This window comes from Vigna angularis, chromosome 3 (assembly GCF_016808095.1).
Source record: "Vigna angularis cultivar LongXiaoDou No.4 chromosome 3, ASM1680809v1, whole genome shotgun sequence".
Classification (NCBI taxonomy): Eukaryota; Viridiplantae; Streptophyta; class Magnoliopsida; order Fabales; family Fabaceae; genus Vigna; species Vigna angularis.
This window is the reverse complement of record NC_068972.1, coordinates 38,667,474-38,681,158: the sequence shown is the minus strand read 5'-3', so window position 1 is coordinate 38,681,158 and position 13,685 is coordinate 38,667,474. Positions and strand designations below refer to the sequence as shown.

Genomic DNA, 13,685 nt, shown 5'->3' with positions numbered 1-13,685 from the left:
TGTTTTGGGTTTTGGCATTTCTTAATTAAGCTTAATTATTAACAAGTGAGTGATATAATGATATTAATACTCAAGTCCAAAATAGTGTTGAGTTAAGATAGAACAATGGAGGAGACATTACCACACTTGGGTCATTACAGTTTACTCAAACTTTACTTCATACGTAATGTTGAAAATTTTATGCAGAAATTTACCCTTTGGTGACTTGATTAAGACCTATTATTGGAAGGAACTTGATTATTTGTTTGGTAAGATCATAATAATAATCATAATTAACCATAATTTGTACTCTCCAAATCCCTTGAAAACGTGATCTTAAATTTTTAAAACTTGTATCTTCAATTTTTCCCCCCGCAAAATTAGGAATTAAATCTTATGCTTCTAAATAAATTGATTAGTATATTTTATGTATTTAATACCTTAAACATATTTTTTTGAAAATTTGTGATTGATTTTGGTTATGACGACGACGTGAAATTATTATATATTTATTATACTCAGTCGGAGTTTGCTCTGTGGTTGGTTCACCTTTTGGTTTGGATATTTGAAATAAACAAATTTTCTGGGGTTTAGTGTGGTATCATTTGAACATAGAAAAGAAAAAAATGAATTATGTTAAACCAATTTTTATGATTTGTTTTAAATCAATTTTGTGATTTTATTTTGCAATTTTTTATTTGTATATGTACTCAATTTTAATTTTTTTTATGACAACTTAAGATCAATAATGATATTTTTTTTTCATTATAATTAGTTTTCTTCAACATATTACACATAGTTTGTCATATACATTAACAACTTTTTTTTTATCTACAAAAGAGCTAAAAAAAATATATAAAAACATAAGGGTGTCTATCTTCACAACAAAGGAAAATAAAGAACAATAATTGTTGTTACATTTATACACCATAATATACATTATTATATTTTACAGTCATGTATTACTAAATCACACAATCTTCTAACATTACACTTTCAGGTTAGGATATAAGATTGAAACTTTTCATAAGACACACAAGTGAATATAATGGTGCTTAGGGCTGTTTTACATTATTACGATGTTACTAACTGAGATTATGGACAACAATTAAAAACATGCAAGTGAATATATCCTTTAACAATTCTTTTATTCATATCTAAAATTAGATCCCCTAAATCAAAAACACGCTTGATTGTGATCTTTCGAGTTAAGAGAGACAAAGCATAAGATGAAGGAAACACAAAAGCAAGCTACACCTTTTAACCAAAATCCTGATAAAGTGTTTTTTGTTGAAGACTAAACTAAGCTCCTTTTTCACTCACCCACTTTTTTCTATGATAAACTATTTTCCCTCTAAACATTGCTAGCTGACAACAGAAATAAATTTTATCGTAAAAGACACAAGCAAAGTCCAACACTTTCTGATCATAGTCATATCATTGGTTGAACACTTGATCCACTCAAAACCTATGTGTAACTAGTTTCAACCTTAGGAAAGGTAGGTAAAGTAGGTGCATTTTCTTCAGTAATTTAGTAGTTCCAAATGGAAGTGGAGAAAGTAAGGTCCTCGTTTGTGTCATATGCTTCAAACTGAAGAATTTCTTCTGATGCAAGATAGTTACACACAACTTCATGGTCATGCATCTCAATCAGTTCCTCCCAGTTAACACTACTCATGTCAGAAAACACTCCTGGTTGTTCACTCTCATCTCGTGATGCAGCTTCTGACACTGCTGAACTTCCTGAGCTGTCAGTTTTCTCTGCCTCTCTTTCATCTTTTAGTATTCCCATCTGTTGAAGAAACTCAAGCAGGTCTATCTCGGGTTTCTCCTCAAAATCAGCTGTTTGTTTTTGTGGTGAAGCTTGAGAATCTTGGGGCAGTGGAGGGAGAATCTCTGGATGGTTTTGGTTGACCAAGTTGTCAAGTTCTACCACCTTTGAATGTGGTGGTTGAGTTGGTGCAGACACCCCATTGTGCTTGAGCTGTTGCAGCCTCTGGTGGATGAGATGGAGACTTGGTTGAGCATTGAGGTTGAGAAGTCCACGTGAGGGGAACATGGAGATGAAGTTGTTGGAAGGGAACCACTTGAAATTTTGAGATTTGGTGGTGGAGTTGATGAGGTTTGGTTGCATGTGGGGGAGGTTGAGGTAAGCATCAGGACCATAGAGTCTCCTTGCAGCTTGATCATAGGCGAAAGCAGCTTCTTCTGCTGTGGCAAAGGAGCCAAGCCAGAGTCTTGATCTCTTCTTAGGCTCTCTTATCTCAGCGACCCATTTGCCCCATGTTCTTTGTCTGACACCTCTATACTCACAGGAGGCATTTTGGGGGCCACCTTTGCCCCTTGTTGGGCCTTTCTTCCATGGCTTTAGAGGGGAGTTTTTGCAACCCTCCATGGGTGATAGTGATGGGAATTGAGGAAGGAAAGGTGGTGGTGATGATGATGATGATGCACTTGGAATTGATGCATGATGAGGGAGGAATGGAGCGGGATATGTAGGAGCAAGAGTGAAGTTTGGTGTTAAATGTTGTCACGTTTGGAGAAGTGGCCATGTGACCGTTGTGCTTTCTGAAGACACAGATATTGCTTCAAGTCTTCACTATTTTTTTACTTTTCATTTTCTTCTTCTTACATGGAATTTTCTGGGTTGAATGAATTCTTTTCTTGTTGTTGTTGTCAACTTTGTAAATTACACGTGTTGGTTACTGTGACTAAGTGTTGCATGTTCTTAACATGTGGTGGATAATCATACTTTTGTTGTCTTTTCTCTTTCATACAATACTCTCGCTGTCTAAACAAAAGATAACTTGTCTAACTGAAAAGTTGAGGAAAGAATAAACTTTTAAATAACTTGTGCTCTTGGAATTAAGGTCAAAGGCTTTTTAATTGATTCACCTAGTTGTTTTTCCAAGTCACGGATAAAGGATTGTTGTGACATATATACCAAATATTTTTCAAAAAAAAGAAAAATGACATCTTAGAATAAATGTTATTTGGTCTTTTGTTTTCGTCATTATAATCCTCATCTTTTTGAAAATCCACAATTTTAGTTCAATTTTTTTAATTTGTATGTTCGATTTTATTTTTACAGAATCGTAATTTAACTAAAAAAATGAGTGTATCCGCAATATATATCTATGCAAAAAATGATAAGATTTATACAGAGATAAATAAACTTTGAATATGTTTCAAAAATAAGTCAGGATAATATAATTTATGTACAAAGATATTTAAATATTTCTAAAAAATAAATGCTTGCAAGTGCAGATATCTCAGTATCCGTCATGAACCGGTTAACACTCGAATGACTAGTCATTTTCAATAAATAGCAAATCCAAATATCCCATTTAGGAACTTGGTTTTCATCCGTAGTTCTTGGTAGGATCGATTATCAACTGTTTAAAACTGGGCAACCTATGATTTTGAAATTGAATTGACAGGTCAAAGGAGTTTTAACAGTACTTCGTCTCTAAAAATAAAATTACACAAACACCAGGCAAGAAAACCATCTTGAATTATGCAAATACTCACAAGTTTATCAGTTTCTGATGTCCAAAAACTATAATTATTACAAGATAAGGCTTTGCAAATGAAGAGCTATAATTGATCCAATGAGGAAAATGGAAGAAAATATGGTTATTAAATGGGGAGGCAATGACTACAGTATACATGGAGAGAGTTTTTCCTAGTAACTGTGAGTGCTTTGAATGAACTCTGACACTCGTCTTTGGATTCTATAAGTTAGCCGAATTTGACCTCAACGGAAGGATTATCAGAAAGATCCACCTCAACATTTTCCAATATCACGAGCCACATTTCACATGTTTTCCTGCTATACACAGCCTGATTCTCGAGACCTACTTCACCTTTATCCCATGCTTTTCCTCTATTTACCCAGATATGTCATCTGTGAATTACATTCACATCGTTGAAGTCTTAAAAATTCCTACCGCTTAAAACCAACGAAAACGAATTAAAACATTACAATGAAGCAATGGTAATGTAAAATGGATGCTGAAGGCAGCCGTATGACACAACTAAACATACGATTACATGACAAATTGGAGATAGATTATTTGAGGAGGAAAAAAATGAAATCAAACTTTTAAGTGAAAAGATAATTCACATGAAACACCTGAGTAAAACAATATTGAGATATACCATCAAGATTTCATATTTTCACTAGAACCTTATGATACAAGCGACTGATTTATGTGAACATCTACACCGACAATTGATTTAAAATGGTAGAGCTGAATCAACATTGTTATTGGCAATCAAATGATCTGGGCAGATCAACCTTGTTGTTAAATGGAATTTAAGGCACCACTTCAATGATTCTCTTCTCTTGGCAAAAGATTGTGCAACTTACTTATAAGGGTAAAGGCGATGCTATAAATGTAATAGGAGACTAGATGTGACAATATAAAATGTTGGAAGTCCCACATTTACTAGTTCTAAGGTCAATTTAGAGTATATAAGTGGGTGCAAACCTCATCTTATAAGCCGATTTTGTGAGATTGAGTTAGGCTTAAAATACACCTCTTAACATGGTATCAAAGTTATGGTTAAAGCCTATCCTAATGTTATTTGTTGTTTGTTGGACATATTGTTCCACTCGCTATCGGGCCACTATTGAGCTGCTATTGGACCACTCATTAATGTCTAGTCTCACACTCGAGATGTATATACCTTGGCATGAGAAGGTATATTAAAAGTTCCACATTGACTAGAGATAAGACCATTTTAGAGCATTTAAGTGGGTGCAAACCTCACCTTATAAGCCGATTTTGTGGAGTTGAATTAGATTTAAAGTCTATCTCTTAACATAAAGATCATCTACCGAGTTTCTTGAGGGAAGAACAAAATGAAATGGATTAGATAAGCAAACAACATACATACATAAACTACATGTCATACACTTGATTCAACCAGAGTAATATGGTAAACCAAAATGATCCTAGGATACTGAGCACATTCAAAAACCCGAAAATGAATACATATTCCATACCAACATATTGATGCAAATACAACCTCCCTCTTTATATTTTGTTTCCATTCATAGAACATTATGGACTAGCAAAGAAGCAAGCTACAATTTCAACTAACTTCTGAATTTTGAAGGTATAAATAAAGATCCATAAACCATAATTCTTGTGTTTTGAGGTCAAGATATTATGAGACAAAACCCTCGTTTGAACCATATATTTTGGTACAGATAGTGTAGATATGGGTCCTGTCCTTTTTATCAATTAATATGTTACAAGAGGAATCAATGCAACATTTTCTCTTTTTTAAAAAGAGTAAATTATCTCCTGAAGTGAAAGAACATGGTACAGACAATTCACGAAATCAGTAAGGGAGTGCATGACGCATAGGCGCATTCCAGAATTAATAAGATAAAATTTTAAGTAGTTTGGGTAGACCTGGGACCTTGTATAGAGAATACTAATTTTCGACTACTGCCAGTCACATGAGAATGAGGAACAACGGCAGACAGATGACCACTCTTTCATGTATAACTTGAGATGAAGCCTTTCATTTTGATTTTGGGGAAGCTTTGCACATGTTCTTCCATTTATCCTTCAGGTCTTGTGGTGTACGGCGCTTACCAACTTTCTCAAACACATGAGAACCAAATGCCAAAATGTTTTTCCATTTCTTTGGGTCATTGAAACCAAACGTCTGTACTCCTTCCTTCAAAGAGAAAACAAACAATTATTACAAAACACACACACACACACGTGTGTGTGTGTATATATATATATATATATATATATATATATATATATATATATATATATATATATATATATATATATATATATATATCCTTGAGATACATTAAACCTCAAAAATCAAGGTGAAAGAAACACATAGGAGGTCCACATCCTTTAACTTTCTATCATAGTATAAGATTGTTCTTACTCAAAGAATTGTTGTGGAAGCAAAAGAAATACATGCTCGAGGAATGCTATTTAGACAGAAACATAATGTAATTAGATACTTATAAGATGTGAAGTCATACTACATGGAAGAAGTGATGGAAGAAAGAAAAAAGATACCCTTATCATCTCTTCCTCTTCAGCTGTCCATGGAATATATTTTCGTCTTAATTGATTATCGAGAAATGATGGGCTTGCCTCAGGTTTGCTGTCAGTCAAAATAACCAATTCAATTAGAATAACTACAATAGTAAAAGTCCTTCAAACGTAATTATTACTATAAGGCAGCATTTGGTTAATGAACTATTTCTACATCCCCAAAATCTTAAGGTGGGATGACACATTCGCAAATTTAGAATAAGATATGAAAAATTGCCAGTAAAAGACTTATTCTCAGAGATATTTTATAAATTAGGATTCCCACAATCATTTCCACTGGAGAAAGGGGGACGATAATTCCCATTTTGTCATGGGAACAGTTCTAGATTGTTAGAAATTGAGGAATAGTTCAACTTTGAAGGAAAATGCATCAGATGTTATTTGTCACAAAGGTGTCTCCTACGCTTAAAGGAAAACTTTGCTGCAGCCACAAAGCCAGTGGCGTTTTATGTTGGAAAACAGCATTTACTGCAACTCATGGATGGTGGTTTAGTTCCACATTGAATAGTGATATGATTAAAATGAAGTATATAACTGATATATAAAACTTTATCTTATAAATTAATTTTATGAGGTTGAGATAGAATAGAGATATGATTAAAATGAAGTATATAACCGAGACGTAAATCTTATCTTATAGGTCTGTTTTGTGAGATTGAGGGGGAATGTAATTTATTCTCATTCACTAGTGATATGGCTAAAATAAAGTATATAAGGTACAAACCTCATCTTACACATTGTTTTGAAGGGTTGAGTTAAGTTCAAACCCCAAATTTCTAGGACTATATTTTTAGTACTGAATGTGTTGCAACAAGGGCCAACAAGAGCATATGATCCAAGTAATAAGTTGGACGAGTGTTCATACAAGAAAAGATATGATTGAGAATGGATATTAGAGAGAAAGTTGAAGTGTAATAGAATTAGAGAATAGTTGAGAAATATTTCTACTCAACTGAATCAGAGATACAAGAATATTTTTTACACTAGATCAGTTAGAGCATAAGCACTCAACTCATTAGATAGAGATTACATCAGTCAAATATAAAGTTCTACAGGACAACTGCCGTAGAAAGAACAAAAGAAAAACAGAGAGTAAAACAACTCTAATAAAGTGATAACTACAGAGGAAAAGATGGTAAAATTATGTTGAGTCTAAGATAGTTTAGACACATGTAAAAAAGAACAATGACAGCACTAGTTAAGAAGAGCTGATCTAACTGAAGACAGCCCAAAAAGATTGTAGATGTTGAGTTAAACCATTGGTTTTGAAAAAATACATTGGCATCTTTTGATCCATCGAGACAACATCACATGAAATATTCATGGCATAAGAAACACAAAAAAAAATACATCCTAACAAAAATATTGTTGACAAAAGTATTTAAAACATGGCACTTAACCAAATATGGTAGAACTCATTACCCACCAAACTACTCAGATAATAATAATCACATATGGTAGGGAAAGTTTAGGAACTTACCATTGCATTTTATGTTTACGGTATCTCATGGAGTATCTAGAAATACTATGCTTTTCACATTCATTTTCAGACATTTCCTCTTTTCCAGTATTATGTTCAGAAACTGACTCTGTTGCTCCATCAGTATCTAGATGTTTTGCCGTTTCTTGTGGACTTTCATATCCAGCATTGCTTTTATTAACAAGGGCTTCTTTTTCAACAGTACATGTGTCACCAACAAGTCCATCTACATGGTCAGTTGGCAATTTATTTTCTTCACCTCTTACACCAGTTATGTTCTTTGCATTTGGCATTTGACCTATTTTCTCTTCTCTTAAAAATTCAACTGATCCATTGCTTATATTTTCCTTTTCTCTGAATGACGAATAGGTACACGATATATGGGCTTGTTGCTGACTTCTTCCAAACTGAAGATTATTGGCTTCATTTGCATGCTCATCAACATGATCTTCTCTATTGTCTCCACACCTTGTTAACTGTTCATCTCTTTTGTTTTTGACATGAATATGTTCATACTCACTACTCTTTCTTGAAAAAACATGTTCTTGTGTACGAAATTCATAAAGAAGACTCTCGGCAGCTCGACTCATTTTACCTTTACTAATAAAGATGGCTAATTCCTTCCTTGCTAAGGAAGCTTCTTTCTTAGCTTCAATATATTCTGAAATAGTGCGAGAATATGTGCAAAATGGGCAAAAAAAGTCGCCCTTTGTAATGCATTGTGCAGAGGCCCCTAGACAGTTTTCATGCACCATCATTGGGCAAGTAGTTGTTTTACAAGCCAATAATTGGCCACCTTGATTACACTTCATGCAAAGATTTTTTACATTTGGTTCATTCATTGCTGAGAAATCTTGATCAACAGTGCAGTGGGAGTGCAGGAATTCATGCTTTTTTGCTTCAAGACATTTTTTTTCGTTGTGATACTCATCACTATCACTTGATAACTCTGCTCCACAACCATTAACCACACCAACTATAGTTTCATCACAAGCAACTGGCTCTTGGGAGAGATTTAACGCTTCAATATCTGGTTCTGTCTGTTTGGGTTGGTGTAGATTAATTGTTTGCTGATTTTTTTCTGCATTAGCATCATTTGTTGGCATGGTAGTTGCCATACCAAGACAACATTCAGTAACCACCTCTGCTCCACAACCATTAACCACACCAACTATAGTTTCATCACAAGCAACCGACTCTTGGGAGAGATTTAACGCTGCGATATCTGGTTCTGTCTGTTTGGGTTGGTGTAGATTAATTGTTTGATGATTTTTTTCTGCATTAGCATCATTTGTTGGCATGGTAGTTTCCATACCAAGACAACATTCAGTAACCACTGGTTGGACGACATTTACATCACTAATTGGTAATTGGTCACCTTCATTACACTTTAAACAAAGATTTTGTACTGTCTGCTTCTTCATTTTAAGGCTATTTGTTTCACTTTGATACCCAATATCACCTGATTCCTCTACCCTACAACCATTCCCAGTATGATCAAGTGCTTTAACACCAGCAATTTGATGCGGTGAGTCATTTGGATCTTCAAGTTGTAAATCTTTTTCATGTTTAGACTTGGGTTTACCTCCTGAAATCCCATGTTGGATTCCATCTGCAAGTGCTTCATGTGGAATTGACTTAACCAGCTGTTGTTGAGAATTTTCACCACCAAATGTATGTTGAAGCATCAAAGCATCATTAAAAGGAATATTTGATTCATCAGGGGGGACTTCAATATGGCTGCTGGGTTGGCACAATTTTGAAACAATGCATCTATAGGGAATATCCTCTGAGAACCCACCACCCACAGTTTCCTTGTTATTATTTTCTACATGATGATCTCCTTGTTCAGAATCTGGCTTCTCTTTCCTAGGCTCAAAACTTGTAGATGCAGAAAGTTTAACCCTCTTTGAAGTTCTTAAGAAATCACCACATTCCTTCACACAGACTTGCTTTCCATGAAAGTGTTTTGTAAGATAATCATCAACTGAGTAAACCCTACTCCTCTTAGAGGGAGAAGAATTATTATCAAGCAAGTGTTCTCTTGAAGATTTATTCCCATTCTCTAAAGTCAAGGACACTGAGTTATCTTTTCCTAGCACGTTTTCTGTATTGGCGGAGTTCCCAGCTTCCTTAGCAGAATGATCGTCACGATTGACATCATTTACAATCACCGAATAACTGTTATTCTGAGGAAATAATCCACTCCTTTCTTTCAAGTAATCAGTATGAGGATGAGTACCTTCCAAGATTGTTTGTCTCAGCTATTCAGCATCAGGAAAAGAAACAGATCATACAAAACTGGTATGAAAACATACAAATCTCATACAGGAGAGTTCTCAAACAAAAAGGACACTTTCATTACCTGCTCTAAGTGGCATGTAGAAGTGACAGCTCTTTTGTGATTTATAAACGGGTAAAGATCTGATTTCAAAAGCTGCGCTCCATTCATTTTCAGATTTGATAATGGGATCTGCTTCATACGTTACACAAATAAAAGAGGGAGATTTATCTCAATTAGCATATTCATAAAGATCCATCTTCAAATATTAAAAAGAAAAATACTAGAGTCTGGAAACAACAACAATCATGTTTTCATTATTTCCAGTATAAATCTTTAAACAGGAAATAAAGTGAAAACGAACTGCCACCAGTGTAATTGTTTATATAAACACAGCAAATGAAAACAGGAAACGTTTTTCAAAACAAACATAAACACAGTATGACTATTCAAATTAGTTCAAATAGCCTCCAACATTAAAAGGAGTAAGTAAACTATGTCATTCACATATCAAAGGTGATTTAGTGTGTATTTGGGTGAACAATTATAAAATTGATTTGGGTTAAACTTGACTTTAAAGCTATGTAATTTATGCTTGTATATTTTATCCCAAAAGCAAGTTTCAAGTAAAACCTAAGCCCAAACTTTCCACCTTAACATAATTTAGTTCTAGCCCAACGATGATTTAAATGCAAAATCAATTTTACCCAACAATAACCAAACATCCTTGTCTATATTAAAATCAAACCAAGGCAAACTCAAATCTAACGCTTCCTACCGTGATATCAAACATACTTAAAATTTGAAATTGTTTTACCTCATCCAATATTTCCTGGAGGACATCTTGACAACTCCGCGAAAAATCAAATCCAGCTCTGGAATCCGATGATGAAGAAGCTACACCGTCAAACATAATAGTGGACAGTTTCTCCAAGCACCTCAAAGAAACCATTTCTTTTACATTTTCACCAAATTTATCCTTCCCCACAGGTGCTGCATCAATCAAACCTACATCATCAACAACAGCTACAGTAATCATGAAATTATTCATAACAAATGAAATTAAAAGGAAAATAAGCGAGTATGGCTCTTTTTACTCAGCAAAGTGGGATTCGAGATTTCTTTACGGGCTGCTAGGGCTTCAATGACCCAGAGCCATGACAATGCTGAAGGGTCATCGCCACCATCCATGGACAACGGTGTTTTCAAGTGCACCGAAACCCTATATGGCTTTGAATTGTGGTTACCAACACTGTTCGAGGGTATTCGAGAATGCGAAAGCGTTCATTCCTGCGCCAAACGCGAATGCGTCATGAGAGTTGCGAAGAGGAACTGAAAAGTGCGATTTTGATTTGAACTGGAATCGCGTTTTGGTTTCAGAAACGGTGAAGTTGTTCGAAGAGGAAGATGGGAGGCACTTCTGCGAAAGATTTCTTAACACTCTTTAGTTTATTATTGTTTTTCAAATCTCTGTGATTTTAATTGGGATTCTCTCCACCGTAATTTAGTCCCTACCCTCTCCAGCCAAAATGTTGTCCATTGGATGAATTGAACGGCTCATATTTTTTAAGAGAAAAAAAACACGAATGCTTAAATTCCTCTTGATTCAGAAAAAAAAAAAAATCAAATTCACATTTAATATTTAATTTTTTTGGAATAGTAAAATTTTCTAGTGTATGAATAGTTAAAAAAAATCAAAAGCTCGAATTCTTAAATTCCTCGCATAGAATAAAATTATATATGAAGCAAATTTAGTATAAATATTTATAACAACTTTTTGAAAAAAAAAATTTAAACCCTCGGATGTTTGGAATATCTGTTGTGGAATTTCAAATGAATCCTAAATTTTGTTAAATCATAACAATTAAACCCTTTCTTTAAGTGTTGACACATCAAAAGATGTTAATGTGCACAATAAATACGATGATGTTAATGATTTTATTATATGAAATTAATATTTAAATTAAAATTTAATTGGTCATTTATGTTAAAATAATAGATTAAGGCTTTTGTTTTTTTCAAATTAGGGCTTTCTGAACTAAATAGGGTTAAAGAAAGAGAAAATTAAAAAGGGAATTAGAGATTTCAATGCGAACAAGTGACAAACAACATGAAGATATTTGAATTCAAAGTAAGGTTCTTGATGATTTGTAATTCAAATATCCAACTTTCAAGATCGAAATAGAAGAACATATAACCCCAAAAGAGAATTCCTAAATCATAACTCAAAACGATGCGACCACTCTTCACGACTCATGCTACAATGGATGAGAAACTCATAAATCAACCCTCAAGACGAAATGCAAACTCCAAATCATTGCAAGAGCGAGGTTGGCACACTCTCACTACCACTCCTGTAGAGAAACAATCAAACAGAAAATAACCCAATCGAAATTAGAAAAGGAGGTGGCAAGGAAACTTTCTCCTTTGCTGTGAATCAGAATGAAGAGAAGAACAACAACCACCACACCCTTGCGACCACGCCGCGTTTCCGTCGCATCTCCGCCGCGTCATTAATGATCCCCCAGGTTGGTTGTCTGTGCAGAAAATGAGAGGAAAGAAGCTTGAAGCTTCTAGGTTTCCTTAAGATAAAAGGAAAAGGGAAAAGAAGAAGGGTGCTCCCCCAATCACCTCTCGCGTGACGGAGAAAACCCTAGGTTGGGTTGGATGCGCGAACCTAAAGCAAAGAAGAAGAAGAAGAATAATAATTCCTTGCTAATAAACCAAAATGAAAAAGAGAAAGGATAATAATGTCGCCCTTGCAGGACGACGAAGGATCCTCTGATGCTCGGGTTTGTTCGCGAAGAAGAGGAAGCCAAATTTGGGGAAAAAGTTTTCTGATTAGGATTATTAGGTGAATTAGGTTTTTTGAAAGCTAATTGAGATAATTAAGGTTAAAAAGATTTAATTGCATTACTTACAATCATAAATGTTTTTTAAAATTGTGATTACAAGTCATAATTTATATTTTCCATGTAATAAAATTATGTATATCAGTATTATTACATCAATTTGACGCCCTTTCTGATCACTTAATACGATTTTAAAAAAGAGGACTCACTTGATATTCTTCAATAAACGTGTGAGGGATTTAAACCAAAAATTAATTACATAACTTAATCAATAAAAAATAAAAAAACCCAATCATTTGTAGGTAACAAATGTTAACATTGCATATCGGATAGAAATAAGCATTCTTTCTTCAAATGAAAAATATGACATTTTACTACTAGTAAAATTTCAACTTTTTCCAGAGATCAAAATTAAAGAAACTTTTTTAATAGTAACTAAAGTCAAATTTTACTAATTTTATAGACACAAAATATATTTAAGTTTATATTTTAATATTATATATTATAAAATAATATATATTGTTATGTAATTAGTATGCACTATATATAAATATTGTAATATTATTTATATATAAAATATTTTATACAGGAAAAATTCAATACTAATATATCATGAGTTAAACTTTCAATCTAAAAAGTTTAAGATTTTTTTCTATTATATATAACAGAGGTCAACTTCTCATACTTATTACTGGTTCTTATTAGTAGAATATAAAATGTTATAAAAAAACTCTTATTTTCATATTTGGTAATGAGTACAACATGAGATATAGATGTTTACTCTAAGAGCCTAGAAGATTTAGTTTGTAGAGAGGATAGGTGTCTCATGTAAAGATTGAGAGAAGTCAGTTTTGGGAGTGAACAAGTGGCAGCAGATAATGAGATCGAACATTTAATAATAAAATAATGTTGATATATAAACGTTGAATTCAAAATTCGTTTCATTATCTGAGAAATCATTATCACTCTTTAAAGCTCTGTTCTCTTTT

General features: G+C 33.7%; 2 protein-coding genes across 8 annotated transcripts; both read right to left on the bottom strand.

Moving 5' to 3' along the window:
* Positions 1-1,108: 1,108 nt before the first annotated feature.
* LOC108325558 (dehydration-responsive element-binding protein 2F) lies at positions 1,109-2,714 on the bottom strand. The gene has a single exon (XM_017558647.2). It carries the CDS (start codon positions 2,372-2,374, stop codon positions 1,511-1,513), a length of 864 nt encoding a protein of 287 aa, XP_017414136.1. The 5' UTR covers positions 2,375-2,714; the 3' UTR covers positions 1,109-1,510.
* A 760-nt stretch (positions 2,715-3,474) lies between these two features.
* LOC108326175 (uncharacterized) lies at positions 3,475-11,482 on the bottom strand. Of its 7 annotated transcripts, none has more exons than XR_008247617.1 (7): positions 10,942-11,480; positions 10,662-10,837; positions 9,929-10,036; positions 7,564-9,827; positions 6,045-6,132; positions 5,413-5,676; positions 3,475-3,886 (listed from the first exon to the last, which is right to left on the bottom strand). XR_008247617.1 is itself a non-coding variant. In XM_017559507.2 (7 exons), exons 1-7 carry the CDS (start codon positions 11,033-11,035, stop codon positions 5,648-5,650), a joined length of 2,820 nt encoding a protein of 939 aa, XP_017414996.1. In that variant the 5' UTR covers positions 11,036-11,482; the 3' UTR covers positions 5,501-5,647. The 7 variants fall into 7 exon arrangements, 3 of the variants coding, with proteins under 3 accessions (XP_017414995.1, XP_017414993.1, XP_017414996.1); XR_001831923.2 differs by having other exon boundaries at positions 3,475-3,931; positions 10,662-10,852; positions 10,942-11,479; XR_001831925.2 differs by having other exon boundaries at positions 3,475-3,925; positions 10,662-10,852; positions 10,942-11,479.
* Between the last annotated feature and the right edge of the window lie 2,203 nt (positions 11,483-13,685).